Consider the following 15,432-nt stretch of genomic DNA (forward strand, 5'->3'; position numbering starts at 1 on the left):
CAACGTACTGTCAGGTAAACATTGCTATTTGTTATTATTATTTTGTTTCTCTTAAAGGCAATAAAATTTTCTCTGATTGACATAAGTCTGTTGCAGCCATGCTCTAAATATTTTTTTTCCTCACTACAATTATAGGGCCAATTATCAAATAGCATAGTTGACACAGGGCAAGTAACTAACAATCCCCCTGAAATCTGATACTGAAATTGTACATACAACCTTTTTTTATATTGAGTGTTGTTGAATACATTACCTAATGCAGAGATCCAGAATGGGTAAAGTTCTTTAGTGAGAAGTGCATCATCTATTTGAGAAAGAAAACTTTTCAATACATCAGTCACATCTTCAAGCTGATGTTTTCCTGCTCTTAGCTTAACACTCCTTGCATCTTTTTTGAAGCTTTCCAGCAGTTCAGCCACATTGGAAGAGTCACCACTCTTAAGGTAGATCTGCTTACTACCTAAACCTAAGGTACAGAAATACAGGGTAGAAAAATAAGTAAATGTAAAATCAAGTATTCTTTTAAAAATTCCAAACATCATTATATGAAAAGCATATGTGAATGCCAAACACACTGTACTTCCTACCAAAATCACTCTGACCTTTTGCACATACTTACTTCATCAGTAAAAACACTACCAAGTCTGCTTACACCCAGCTAGATCTCTTTGCAAAAATACACATTATAATATTAAGCAAGCCTGAGATCACAATTTCAGGAGTCCTTTAGAAGAAATTCAAATCCCCAAATATCCTCAGGACTTCCTAAAACAGTACTTTCAAAAGGCACAGTAAAGAAAAGAAGTTTTGATAATTGGTATTGTATTACAAATAAAACACAGCTGCTTTCATGAGCAAAACTCCCATTATTTTATTACCCTATTGATGAACTCAGCTTAGGACTCAAAGTATTGCATTCATCCAACCCAAAACATTTTATTCTTTAAAGCCTCAAGCTTAGTAGAAAGTATTCCTTTTTTCTGATTTTTCTCACATTCTGGAAGACATCAGGCAGCCACTATACTTGCATTTAACAACTTAAACCACGGAAGTCAACTTCAAAGAAAATTTATAGTCTAAAACAAAGTCAAGACTACCTTCAATCATTGCATATGAGAGTAGTCAAAACTTTTGAATTTTAAACCTCGTGTAAGTTTTTCACAGGTGTGCAGTCCTATTTCTCTTTGTAGAGGTGGTTCTGCATTCACATTTCTTGAAAGAGACTGGTACTTTACATAAAACCCTGCTTTTCTTATGTACCTGCCAAATTAAGTACTCTGTCAAAACCTATGAAATCATGTCTTACATTCTTAGAATTCACCTTTCTTGTAATGCCCACATGCACTTCCATTCCATATTGCCTTTGTGTTGTTACTGTCAGGAACAGCTATGGAACCTGATTGCATCTGTCTTCTGTGGACTACAACTAAAGACAAAACCTCTACAATGGTGACAAAAAAAAAAGATGTATATATGCAAGTAATGCATACAAATAATTCCTTCAGCTTTCAAATGAGCAGTTTAACAACCAGTAATGCTGATCCTGAAAAAAACTATTTTTAATAAAGATCTGACTTATTTAAGACATTAGGAAATTGAATTTTAATTTAGAATACAGAAGTTGTTCTAAGTGGCAGACATAATTACCCTGCTTTAAAAACATGTCAGTGCATGAAATGGTGTAAACTATACTTGGAATAATTCCTATTACTAATGATTACAAAATAATTTAATAAGAATATTTTTCTTAGTTTTAGGCAATAGTTGTAACCCCTATACAACTATTTACCATAATGCAGTGTTGCCATATTCAGAGGTTATTTAGTTAAACTTCAACCACTCAAATATAAATTAGGGGCTCTCACACTGACAGAGGTATTTATCCCAAAGACAGATTGGTACGAGGTTGATATGTATTTAGCATTTCAGAAGAAAACTGACGAATTTGCAGTAGTAAAAGGACACAAACATCATCTGTGTATGACCTAATGCAATGGAAAATAATGGTGGCAAAATTCACTTAAACAAATGGTTACTGACTATACATTCTTAGGCTGAAGAAACACTGAAAACTCAGCAGCCTAAGACTGAACCAACTCCATGGTTAATACCAGTTTCCCAGAAGATGTGCTGACCAGTTCAGACCATGCTTTTCCTGGTTCACAGAGCTTATTTTCAGGGTTGAGATGTCTGCATTGGACCTCAAGGCTGAGTTACATAAGGCAAAGAAGGTAATATTTAAAATAGGAAGGTGTTTATAAAGGGAACCTACCAAGTTGTATTTCCCCAAATTGCATGTTCTCAGATGTGTGGCAGTGTACTTCACCATCACATCAAAGAGCAGCAAAGCTAACGAGGGGCATGATTTTACTTTAAGTAATAAATTAACTCATTCAATGAGATCTGATACTAGGGGGGTTTAGGTAATATACAAATGATCTTAGGTTGAATAAAATCCACTATACTTACCATACTGTGTAACAAATGCTATACAGCTGTTCACTATAATAGGAACATCGTTTTTGCTGAGCTGCTGATCTTGTAATGCATTACCATCTGTACCTGCTGCTTTTTCAATTGCAGTATACCAGACCATGAAATCCAGCTTTGTATGGCCATGGATGTATAGTGTTCTGAAAAGTACAAAAATATTTTGAATTTGGGAAAGAAATAAAAAAAAAATTATGTTATTGTACTACAGCAATAAAACAAGATGTCCAGTGGAAAAAAAAAAGAAACACTTGGAGTAAGACATCAAGGCACCTTCCACCACATAAAGCTGTGATGGTGGTCTATTGTTACAGCTTTTTTTTTTCCCAACTACATTCATACTAGCACTGCCACGATAAAGAAGATCCACAAACACTGTCGCAAGCCTTTGAAAGAACCTGCCAACATTTTAATTACTCTTCTTCAGTCTTGCTCCTACACTCTGCATTCATATGTCCAAGCCACAGCTAAACAGGAAACAGATTTAGAGACAACTTTCAATATCGTAAAAGCTTTCCTTCTTTTCTATTCACACCCCTACACACCACACATACCCACCATTCCTCTTGTTCTGTAGGGTAGCTGAGACATACTGAATTTCCCTCCTACACAAGTATCAAACAATCACGCTCAGGATACCACAGAGCTAAGGAACATGTATGAAAAAGGTAAGAGTTGAGGCAGAATAAGTTAGTGCAACACTTTACCTGTCTATCTCAAAGCATAACCCTGTTCTGACTTTATTATTTAAACATGCTATAGTAAACTCTGTCCACTCTGACAGAAAGAGAAAATACTAAAATGGAAAAGTTTAAGAGTGTATGTTCATCTATATGCATGTATGTAATAAACAACTTCTTAAAGTGTTAAAATGGCAAGCAAACTTTTCTGCATACATGCTCTTAGTCTTCCATGAAAGAAATGTCAGGGATCAGTTTTCTCTAATGACAATTTATTTGCTAATGAGAAAGAGTTAAAATGTTCTACCAAACTTCTATGAAAACACTTCCATCAAAAAATAGAAAATATAGAAGAAAAATAGAAGAAAATAGAAGAAAAAATAGAAACAAACACTCATTTTGATTATTTCATTTAGAAAAGAAAAAACCCAAGTATTTTATATAAAGAGGGAATACCCGGTTTCTTTTTTTTTTTTTTAATTAGCATCTTTCAATTTTGTTTTTATAAATGTTTCCATTCTAGCATTCCTAGATGCACACATATATGCATATTACAGTGTTTTTATTTTCCCTGCAGAACACCAGAATTCATATTATGGTATTATGCAAAAGGATAAATGGAAGTCTTAACAGATTATTTTTTGTTATTTAAAGTATTATGATATATACAGGAAGCAATATAGTCTAAAGTGAAAATATTATTACTGCTAAACAAGAAAAGGGCAATTCTGCTGCATATCAATCAATTGGTACCATAGGAGGAGAGAGAAAATACAATATTGAACTTCAAAAGTCATATAAACTTATCAGTATTTTTCACAGAGATACTAAAGTCTAAATCATGTGCCTGTCAATCAAGTGTTGTGATATATGAATTACCTAAACTATAAGGAAAAAACTACCTTGTATTTTATGGATCTTTCCATCTTCCTCTCAATGTATCACATTAGAAAAAACATATCAGAACTACCAGGATAATGTTCTCTAAATTTTCTAAAATTCTAAAATTGCAGAAGCTGTTGAGTTAAATTCAAATTACAAAGGAAGAGGTTATAAAAAAGAAAATGTGGTATTTGTTTAAGTAGCAGTCCCATAGGACCAACACAGTCAGGAAAGAGAAGTTGCCAGTAAGAAACAGAAACGTGAAAAATCTTGCTGCTATCAACCTGGATGTTGATAGAAGGCAACTAATTATTTTTCAAATAATTAACTTTGCCCAGTCAAAAAATCTCCAGAGTGGTCACATAAAAAAGTAAGATAAATCTGAGATGCAATTTCACTACAATACCATAGAAGTGAAGACGGGAGAAAAGGAAATGAAACCAGTGCCAGACACAGTTCAGAACTCAGTCAATTTCCTGTGGAAGTGGCTTAAAAGCTCATCTCAAACCTCAATAATTTCTGACTGAGAGAGAGCACATGTAGGATAAATTTAAATCATAAAAACATGCAACAATTTACAAATAAGAAGTTTAAATAATTCCTTCGAACTTTAATCCTTTCAGACAAACTTAACAACGTTAAATTTATTTTTTTCCTAATTCGAAATGATTTGTTGATCTCCATGAACCTTGAAGGAATGAAGAGGATGATGAAGGAATGAAGAGGAAATAAGTACCAGCAGCTGAGCAGAACTTTCCTCAAAGCACAGTAGAAGTCTCCTATAGAACTTCATGAAGCAATAGAGACACCTTTGCAGATCTGGCTTCTTTTTCATGTCAATTCACCATCTCTTTCACACAGTTTTCAGACAGCAGTAACAACAAATACAAGCATTTCTCACTGAACTAATTGTCATTATCAAAATATAAAGTTATATTAAATTCAAGGTTTAAGACTAAGCATTAACACCGGCTGAAATGTAGTGATATCCCATGAGGCACAAAACTGAGGAATTTAATAGGCTTATAGAAATAATCATGTTTGAAAGAATTTGTATTGCAACATTTATGAAGATCTATCATGCAGACTACCAAATATTTTGCACAGATTCTGAACTGAAATGCATTCCTTCAATATAAATTCAGTGCCTTCTATAGTATGTTTACATATATGCTACTTTTCCAGTTCAAAAAATTGATAAAGAGTACACACTTCATAACAAATATTTAGCAATAGTGATTACATGGTGAATAATGGCAGTTTTTGCTATGTTTGTGAAGCACATAAAATCCATACCCAAGAAATTAATAATTTAAGTACTTGATCAAACAAGAAGGCCTGCCAAGGTAGATTTCTGCCTTAGTGAATTGAGAGAATTGAATTGGCACAAATTACTGCAGCAGTCCACAACCACCTAGGTTCAACATTAAGGAAGCTACTGTTACCTGTTCAACTTTATTGCTGACTACCAGCACATCCTTCTGCACCAGCAGTCAGACAAACAACATACGTGACCACACTTTATCCACAACAGTGCAAGGCTTATCTTTAGCCCATCTTGCAAAGTCCACTAGCTTTAGCTATGTCTGTATGCTTTGCTGCACAACTCTGCAACAGGAAAGCAGTGGTAGCAAGTGATTTTGGGTAAGGTTTGTGGGGAGGAAGAGTGAGAAATCAACATTAGCACAATTTAGTGCCCTCTGGCAATTTTCAAGTGATTCTGATAATTTATCTATCCGAAAACAGAGGTACAAAGAAGATACACATCACTATGAAATTATATTAGAAAATCAAACTGCAGCTAAAGCATGGAAATTCCACTAATAATTACTGTTACACGTAAAGAAGGTCAGCAATATTTCTTTGAAGGATATTGAGCTTATATCCAGCACATCATACTGGAAGCACTGGAAGTACAAGTCTTTCCATCCAAGTCTTATGTTTAGATTAATCCTGGATTTTAGAACTTTGTGCCCATAGCTGCATTTTATGAGAAAAATTACTGCTATCATCAAAGGGTTAAGAAAGCATTGTAATTCATGAACCAACACCATAAAGAAATTGTGCCAGTATATAGGGAAGGTTTATTATTCATAATAAGAAAGAGTTAACTACAAGAGAAGCATAACAGGGGGAAGAAAAGCACCATCTGGATTACAGTATGGTCTGAAAACATTCACTGACACCTAAGAGAGAACTTAAATTATTACAAAAAAACCTAGGAAATAATTGAAACTGAATTGTCTGCACAATTGTGTTTCCTTAAAGTGTAGCATTAGATTTTACATTAAATTCTATATATAGAAAATATATTTTAAAACTACTGTGTACAGCTGTTTTCAGACAGCTTTCCTCTCTTCAGTGTACAAATCTCTCTGTTGTCCTCTGTCAAAGTACACAGGAGTAGCTGTTTAACCGACCTAGTATGCAAATTCTGTTGGGATGGCTACAGGAGACCAATCACTTCAGGCATTTTAAAAATATGAACGAGAGATCAAGGAAAAAAAATCCAAACTGAATATGGAGCAAATGAGAGGACAACTCTATGTGACTAAGGGAAGCATCACACACAGAAATCTGGAAAATGGTTTGCGACTTCTAGCAAAATGTCAAGCAGCATTTCAACTATGAAAGTGGAATGCAAGAAGAGACAAATGATCATCTGATTATGGCATAAAAAAGTGTTGTAAGAAGCCAAGACTTCCAGTTGAGTTTGAGACAGTTCTAACAGCCCAGACAATATGCTCCAGTAGAGACCAGAGTGCAATAAAATACCAATAAGTGCCATAAAAGAGTGTGTGTTCCTTTATAATTTACTTTAGCAAAGACACCCAAACATAAACATTAACTGATCTGAAAAAAGTAATGTAGAGTTAGAAGTGGTCTAGAACCATCATGAAAATTTAGCAAGTACATTGATCTTCAAAAAAGACAACAATTTTAAAAAGTGAAGCAGTGTTGTGGTTTTGGAAATATCTTAGCGTGGCTGAGCCTCTCATGATATGCTACTACTTGGCAATGTATAATATGATTACCACTTCCTATTTCTGAGCTGGTAGTCTTCATTAGCTGAACATGTCAGATAAAGAATAAATGGACAGCAGGGTGCCAAGTAGAAAACAGGGTAAAGGAAGAGGGGGGAAAAAAGAAGGGGTAGGAGTGGATCATATTCATGTCTAAGACACCTCAGAAAAATCTCACATGCCTTTTGGTAGTATTCTTTCTGAATTCTTGTATTTTATAAAAGTAGGAAAGCATTATGTACATTACAGGCCAAAATCAATTGTAAATTCTTCTTCTGAATAAAGATGGATGAGATTAATGTTAAATATATGTACCCCAAATTTATTATTTTTTTAATAATCAAGATTTCATAAGTTTATTAGATTATAATTATTTCAGAAGACTTGAAGTTTTTACAGTTCTGAAAATGTTTACTTGCATATGAAATCACTCTTAAGTGTGAAGTCCACTTTTAACAACTTAAGCCATTCTTTTGCCTACAGTATTTAACAAAAAAGGGTAAAAGAAAAAGATATATGATACATGTAAACGTATGACTTTCCCTAATTAATCAACCCAATGACTGAGATTTGAAAAAGAGGTATAAGTATTTGTAAGTAATGGAAAGTCAGTAAGAAAATTCTCAAGGAATTTTCATAATTTATTCTAATGAAATTTAACAAGATATAAGATATTGACCACATTTATGTCTTTATGTAAAGGAAGATGGGTTTGTTTTGGTTTTGGTTTGCTTTTTTCTTCGGTTTAAGGTGTTTGCTTTTTTTTTTCCTAAACTTTTCTTAATTTTGGAAAAATCATACTTGTTTTATATAATTCTTGCAATACTATTTTTTTTCTATTTTATAATTTATCCTGCATTTAAGCAACTAACAAATTAACACGGAAGCCATCAGCTATATAGAGTCTCTTCCAAGTGATCAATCTATGGCAAAGTTAACATTAGAGAAGCACTGATATAAAATGACAGACAAAACAGAAAAACTAGAAACTGCGATGTTTCATTTAGTTGATGCTGATGATGTCACAGAGTTATTAATTACTTTATCGAGAGTTTAAAGGGGCACAAGGAGGATTGCTGGCTTTATTTCAATTTACAGTAACTGAGTCTAAAGACAAAGGTGATTTTATACTTAATCATTTTCCACACACACACATTAAATTGCTTATCACTTTAAGATGCAATCTCACGCAACTGCATTGAAAATCTGGATACTTTTAGAGTAATATCCTAAGCAAGAATCACTATGCCAAAGCTTACATACCCATATGGCTTTTAATGGTTAAGATAAAGTGTACACTATGCATTTAAATTATTTATAGCAGCCTTCAGTGAAGAAAAATTAAACATATTTATGTCCACCATTAATCCACCACTACCCTTGGTGAAATTATTTTCAAATAGTTCAGAATTTCCACTAAATTATTAAAGCGGTTCAGGGAAAACCTACCCTTACTTGACAGATATATTATAAAGAAATAAACGCTGATTTGGAGGTAAGAGTTTTGCTCAGCACTAACACCTATGAAATTAGATGCAAGGTTTAGATCCATCTACTGGACTACACTTTGAATAGGAAACCTCTGATTCACTGGTTGGTGTATGTAGGTTACTTAATGTTGCATCTTTCAATATACTTCTTTGGAAAAAAAACCCAAACCCCAAAACAAAACAAAAAACCCAAACAAAGAAAAAACAAAACAAACAAACAAAACACCAAACAAACAAGCAAAAAATCCCCAAGAAAAAGTGTTTCTTTCTAGCCTTCATAGCCTTACTGAATTCTGAAACTTATACGGTATCCTGGGAAGAGTTAAAATGTAGAACTCACAAGTTACAATGCATTTCTCCAACAAGTTACTCCAACCCTGATTAGATATCAAAGGTATCTGTAGGGATTTTTTATGTGCTGGACAAAGAGAAAAACAATGTTCATTTATTAACCTATTATTGGCTGTTCAAGAGACTCTGTAAACACTGTACTACTTCTTATACAGACACCCAATAATCCATTATCAAAATAAAAAAAGCCCCAATCTATTACAAACTAAGAATTATTTTCCATAATTTTTACTTTCATCTTTGAATTTTTGCCTATATATGAGGCAGAAATAACCTACCTCGTTTCAAGTTTCAACTTCTCATATCACTATAAATATGACACAGTCATCTCCACAGAATATTACCTACTTGGAAGCAAATATGGATCATGTTTGTTTCATATGTTTTTTCCTAGCTAGGATGGTGTTAACTGAGATCACACATTACAATAAGATTAACCCGGGGACTCATTCATATCCTCTCAAACCTGACCTACATAGATTAAGGCACGGAATTCTGAGACATAAGAGTGATTAATGTAGTTAATGCTCCAAAAAGGTACTCTGTTTTTACACAATAAAAGAAGTTAGGTCCTTTTGAAGAAACCATTATTGGCAGACTAATCTGGGAATAATTTTCTCAGTGGGAAAACTGCTTTTAATTAAGTAGTGCTTGTTAGAATTTCCTGACATAGACATAAAATGTAATTAATACACAAAGATTTTCCCTCATTTAAAAAGTCTGCAAATTTACTCTCCTCCTAACAACCCCAAGCAAAAAAACTCCAAGACTTAAACACAAGAATTCTAAAATATCAATATAAAAACAGATCAAACCTTTACTCAGATAGGAACCTTACCTTCCTTTTTCAACGAGCAGCAGGACGTCTATTTTCTCTCCATTTTGCATCACACTACTGGTTGCTGAAAACAAAACACACACACATTCGCATGACCTACGCAGACACATACAGACAAACACATACATGCACATACATGTGTGATTTTTCAATATGATCTTTACTGGCAGAAGGAGTAAGGAATTATTAAACTTTACAAATAAAGAACACTGCTGATAATAGAAACAAAACCCCACAAAGTAGCACAATACATTTAGAAGAATAATTAATACAAAACTATGAAGAAAGTTTAAACATGTACTTTTTAATGTGAAAACATGCTACAGTGTTTTATTATACTAAACTTGTAAATACAAGTTTTAGAAGACATAATGATCCAGAAGTAAGCTGAATTTTGGAATATATTAATTTACTTGCACCCTAATCACTGCACGCATTTACAATAACATAACACAAGTTCTATGTTTTACTGCGAAGATCACCGCCACCCATTTTTATGTCGCCTTATGCTATTACTGCTAAAAAAAGCACCCTGTAAAACACTCACCTTATACATAATACAAAAAATACATCTGGATAGTTTCCTGTAACAGTGCTTATAAAACTATACTGTGCTCTATACTAAAAATGGTAAATTAAATGTAACCTGCTTACTAATTCAGAATTCTGAAAAGTGAACTTCTCAGAGTTTATGTCTTATATATAATCCACATCTTATTTCAACTAATTCCCAGAAATAGTAAAGTTCTGAATATCAATGAAGCTCAATAAACACATTGCATGTTATATGCTGGTTTTGTATCACGCATACTCCTGGAACACCTACATTTACTGAGTCAAATATCAAGAAGTTAAGTGACTATACTTCCACAAATGTTCCATTATCTGTCAAGTTTCAGTTAAACAAATCAGTATTAATAGTAGAGCAGATTTAATTTGAGGAAAGTAGAAATCAAAGAAAAGATACGAGTAGAGATATTTCCAAGAAATACAGCTAATATTAAAAAAATGCAAGCAAAAATAATTCTTAACTGAAAGTTAAATTTGTTTTATTTTTATACATGGGATAGGCACAGATTTTGGATGCTAACCTGATTGTGGTAAAAGCAATTACAGTTGCCTCATCAAAATAAGTATCACGAACAGTTTTCCTACTGCCTAATCTTTTAATTCTGAATCAAGATCAAAAAGTATTCACAAGTTAAAAAGTCAGCTAGAGGCATAAAAAGATTCCTGATTAAAAACCACCTTCGCAGTGTTATTGACGGCAAATATAAGGTGGTAGTATATAAACAGTAGAAAGCCCAATGGCATTTAGGCAAGTTCCTGCAAAACAGTCCAAAATCTGACAGCACTTATAAAGAGGACCATAAATAAAGAGCTAAATTATATTCTCTATGTTACTTTCGTATAAAACCTCAAATTATAGATACTAACCTAGATAACTTTCCTAGATTGCTCAATATGAAAACAAGTAGGACAGTACACTTCAAGAGGATTCAGAGCATTATTACAATGATACAAAATTGGTCTTAGAAGACAATTTGAACAAATATTCTTATCTTTCCACACCATGATATTGACCAAAAAATATTTATTAATAGGAAAAAGAAAAGTCTATTAGTCTATGAAAGTTTTCTGAGAGAATTATCCTTTTCCAGTACATTTGAGTATGTTAAAACTAGACCTGTCAATCATATCAAGAATATTCTGCAGGGAGTATTTCTGCCCTGTCAAAAATATGAGACAATAATCCCAAAAGTTTATATATTGTTATTCAATTCTGTATTCTTGTAAGAAAGATACTGCTGCAACTGAAATAAAAATTGCCTTCATTCATTATAAAGCTGTGAAAAATTTCTCTAGTGTGTACCACAAAGTAGGAAAAAAAAAAACCCCAAGACAGAACTTTAGCAAATCCATATTTAGATAAGAGTGGGAAAAACATCTGGCTCATGTGAAGGAATAGTTCCTGAGCTTCCCAAAGTTTATTATTTTGAAATGTAATAGAATATCCTTAACAGTGAATTAATCCCGTAGAACATTTCCTGAATGCTACACCTTAAACAAAATTCTTACTTAGTTCTTGCAACCTTCTTAGATATATGGAATCTTCTTCAGCATTCGCCATTTCAAGACAAAAATAAAGGCTCGACTTCTCTATGGCAAACCAGCCTTTTCTCCACTGATCCAGGTTATGGCGATCTTTGTAGTACAGCTGGCCAATCAGGTCAAAGTCTCTCTCTAACAAGGATTCAGCCACAGGGGGAACAAAATGCTACCAAAGAAAATGGGGTGAGTCACATGAAGAAAAAAAACCCTCTGCCCCTAAAAAACAAAATTAGGACATTGCAAATCTATAGGATTCAAGGATGAAGGTCACAGTAAAAAAATAAGACTTCCAGATATATCATTCATAAACCCATATCTACAATAAATCTAAAATACAAAATCAAGCTTAACATTTTTTGCCTTCATACTCTCCAATTCAAATATTTTTGCTTTTTAAACTACAATTGATTTAATGTGACTAGTAATGTGACTATTAACATTTGTTAATATTTGTTAATAAAATACAGTACTGCTTTATGAAATCTGTTGCAGCAAATAAAAGAAGTGCAACCATAAACAACTTTGCTGAAATAAATTCATATAGAATATATCTTTATAGTAGAGCACCTCTAATATATTCTTAAGGTCGGCATTAAAATGCTGCTTCAATTCCTTTTGCATTTTATTTTATTATCTTGTTTCAAACATTAAATCACAGAAATTATTTCTTCCTGCTGCACAAGAAACACTCACACACAGGACAGATCAGCAGTCATCAAGAATAGCTTCTGAGAGGATTTTAAGCTAACAATGACACTTTATTCTTTGTGCAAATGCTCCTGGCCTAACTGGAAAAGATAATTATCAGTATTACCTTAGCTATTGCCCAAGTCCATTTTCTTTGTGAATATGCAGTTTCAGCTCCAAATTGAAAAACACGTTCTGACATTAAGTAGATTTCAAAGGTAAAGATGTCCCTAAAGCAAGCAAGAGAAAAAAGGCAGCTGTATTTAGCCTTCATAACAGTAGACACACAAGAGTTTTATTTTAGTATTTTTTCGTTATTTCATACATATGGAATGGAATCCCTCTGCATTTTCCTCCAATCTTACAAGTACAGCCCAGCTAATAATAGAGTACTTTATAACAGAACATGATCAAAGTACTTTTCAAGTCAATAATGCATGTTTAGAGGCGATGGCACAATAGTTTTTTCAGTAATTCCAGAATTAATAAAAATGTTTACATATAGTCATCGAAAATGCACAGGGAATTTTTCACTTTTGCAAGTTCATGAGATCTGAGCAAGTATATTTTTGTGATGAAATCAAAATATTTTCTTTAAAATAAGCAGACCAACTCACTGAATGGGAAGTTCAGACAAGTTGAAATGTAGGTTCGGAGGGACTTTTAGACATCATTGGCTCTAATCTGTTCAAAAAGGGATTATCACTAGCTATAGATTAGAACAGCAATGAGAAGCTTTGAAAACCATCAATGATGGAGAGTACTAGTTTTCTCAGCAACCAGTTCCTGTCCTCCACCATTCCTCTAACGAGGAGGCTTTTCCTGTCATACAGCCCAGATCTGCTAGGGCGAAATGTGTGGTCACTGCCACTACTTGTATCACCTGCCATCACCGAGATGAGTATGACTAAGCTTTGAAGTTGCTGTAGTTCAAGAAGTTTTTAAAAGCTTTTTTAAGGTAGATTCTTGGGTTTTTTCTTTTAAAAATTATACCATTATTTAAACAGATAGACTCTGTTTTTCTATTTTTAATTTTTAAACAGGGACAGCAAAAGAAGAAAAAGCAAACCAATTCAAATTAGTGAGGAATTTGGAAAGTAAATATCATGTTGAACTTATGGTCAGTCTTTAACTTACAAATTATGGTTCACCAGTTTATAGCATGATTTTGTTTGTGCCCTCTGTCTAGATTCCAAATAGAAGGAGTATGCTTTTACCTTTCAATACTGGAGACAGAGATTTGCCTAAATGTGGAGAACTGAACATGAGTAATTTGTGTCACTTTCAGTAACCACTTTGAAAATTATATGAACACTTAATTCTGACCAATAGAACAGGCATTTTTGAGGACCAGTTGTTCAACTACATGAAATATCAAATCTTAGGAAATTTCTCATAAAACTACCCAATCACAGGTAAAGCACAACGGGAGGTTATGAAGAGTGAAGTATTCAGCCAACATGTTTTTAATTTAGGCATTATCCTAAAACAGAAGTGATTTTTTTTTCTGGTGAAAGTCCTTTATTCCCATCATTATTTATCCTTTCCAGAAGCTTACTGAATAGACTATGCTTTCTTTGCAGACAATTTTGTTTTTTAACTAAAAGCATTACAGTATTATACTGAAGAAAGATATTTTTATTTTACATACATACATAGACATTAAAAAAAGGTAAAGCAAGTGTTATGGAGTTTGTTAGACAAATCCAAAGTATAATTTAAACAAAAATGTTACCCTAAAGAAACTAAGTATCACTGGAATGCAACTCAGATTTAGGTCAATCTCCATGTGATGTTTTTAATTTACAAATGGGATATGAGAGAGTTATAAAAGAAAAGCAAACTAGAAAAAAAAGTTGTTATCTTCAAACTAACACAATGTTCATCAGTTACACTGTTGTCCTCAGCTGCAGGACAAAGAATGGGTTTCAAAGACAAATATCTCTGTGGCCAAATCCAAAAGTATTGTGGTGAACTGTAATCTGCTGCATTAATATATGGAAGAAACAAAGCAAGAGCTTTGGTTTGAGGCAGAGGTCTATCCCAGAAAGAAAAATAAGTATTAATTGTTCGATTTATCATCATGTAACCTTTTAAGCACTGAAAATATTCATTACAGATTTAATAAGAAACAGATGTATCTAATTCAAGCTGCCCTTTTAAATTATCCTAACATTTTCATTCTATCACTATAAAAAAAAAAAATTAAAAATCCCCAAATATCACATAGTGCTTATTTCTTAAGTCAAATAAAACAATTCAGCTTTTTTTTTTCTAAATTGCGTATTCAACATTCAAGAACAAATCAACAGCTCTGAAAACTCAGAATAAAATCTTTGAAATACCTGAGTTTGTTTATTGAAATATGACTTTGAGATCTTACCCTCTATTTGAAAAGAAGTCTGTCTTTTGTACTACAAGACAGATAACTTCATTGATGTCAATCATACCATTAGGAGTGGTAGTTTTATCATTTTCATAGTAGCTCAGAAAGCCACTTTCCAAAGTGCACCATCTTTTGTTGCAATCTGTAATTAAAGAATTCATAGAAAAGTCAGGTTTTTTTAAAGCAAGTTTTTTCAAAAAAATCAATAAATACAAGGCGGAGGAAAAAGTCTTCAGAGCAACTTCAACATATTAGTTGGCATATTTCATTTCGACCAAGTGTTTACTCACTCTTATGACCTAAAATATGAATACAGCACACAACATAGCATATTAATGTCTACTTGCTACTGGAAATACTCATGTGCTCATTCTAGCTTATATCTAGTTCTTAGAACATAATCTGAGGTGCATCTGTTACCACTGCTGTGGAGAAGCAGGTTGTAAGAGAAAATACTGTTAATTTTCTACAGTCTTAAAATTCCTATATGGCT

The 15,432-nt window shown here is 33.1% G+C and overlaps 1 protein-coding gene across 1 annotated transcript in view; it reads right to left on the bottom strand.

The window, feature by feature from the left end:
- Positions 1-15,432, bottom strand: part of ARAP2 (ArfGAP with RhoGAP domain, ankyrin repeat and PH domain 2) — a 117,360-nt gene that overhangs the window by 42,397 nt on the left and 59,531 nt on the right. The window contains exons 15-20 of the mRNA XM_018068149.2: positions 14,937-15,081; positions 12,681-12,783; positions 11,834-12,032; positions 9,755-9,818; positions 2,470-2,633; positions 254-466 (exon numbers count right to left, since the gene is read on the bottom strand). Of these exons, the coding sequence (XP_017923638.2) occupies positions 254-466; positions 2,470-2,633; positions 9,755-9,818; positions 11,834-12,032; positions 12,681-12,783; positions 14,937-15,081 (888 nt within the window). The remainder of the gene's footprint in view (positions 1-253; positions 467-2,469; positions 2,634-9,754; positions 9,819-11,833; positions 12,033-12,680; positions 12,784-14,936; positions 15,082-15,432) is intronic.

The sequence above is a fragment of the Manacus vitellinus genome, unplaced genomic scaffold, assembly GCF_001715985.3.
Source record: "Manacus vitellinus isolate BGI_N305 unplaced genomic scaffold, ASM171598v3 scaffold_0_pilon, whole genome shotgun sequence".
NCBI lineage: Eukaryota > Metazoa > Chordata > Aves > Passeriformes > Pipridae > Manacus > Manacus vitellinus.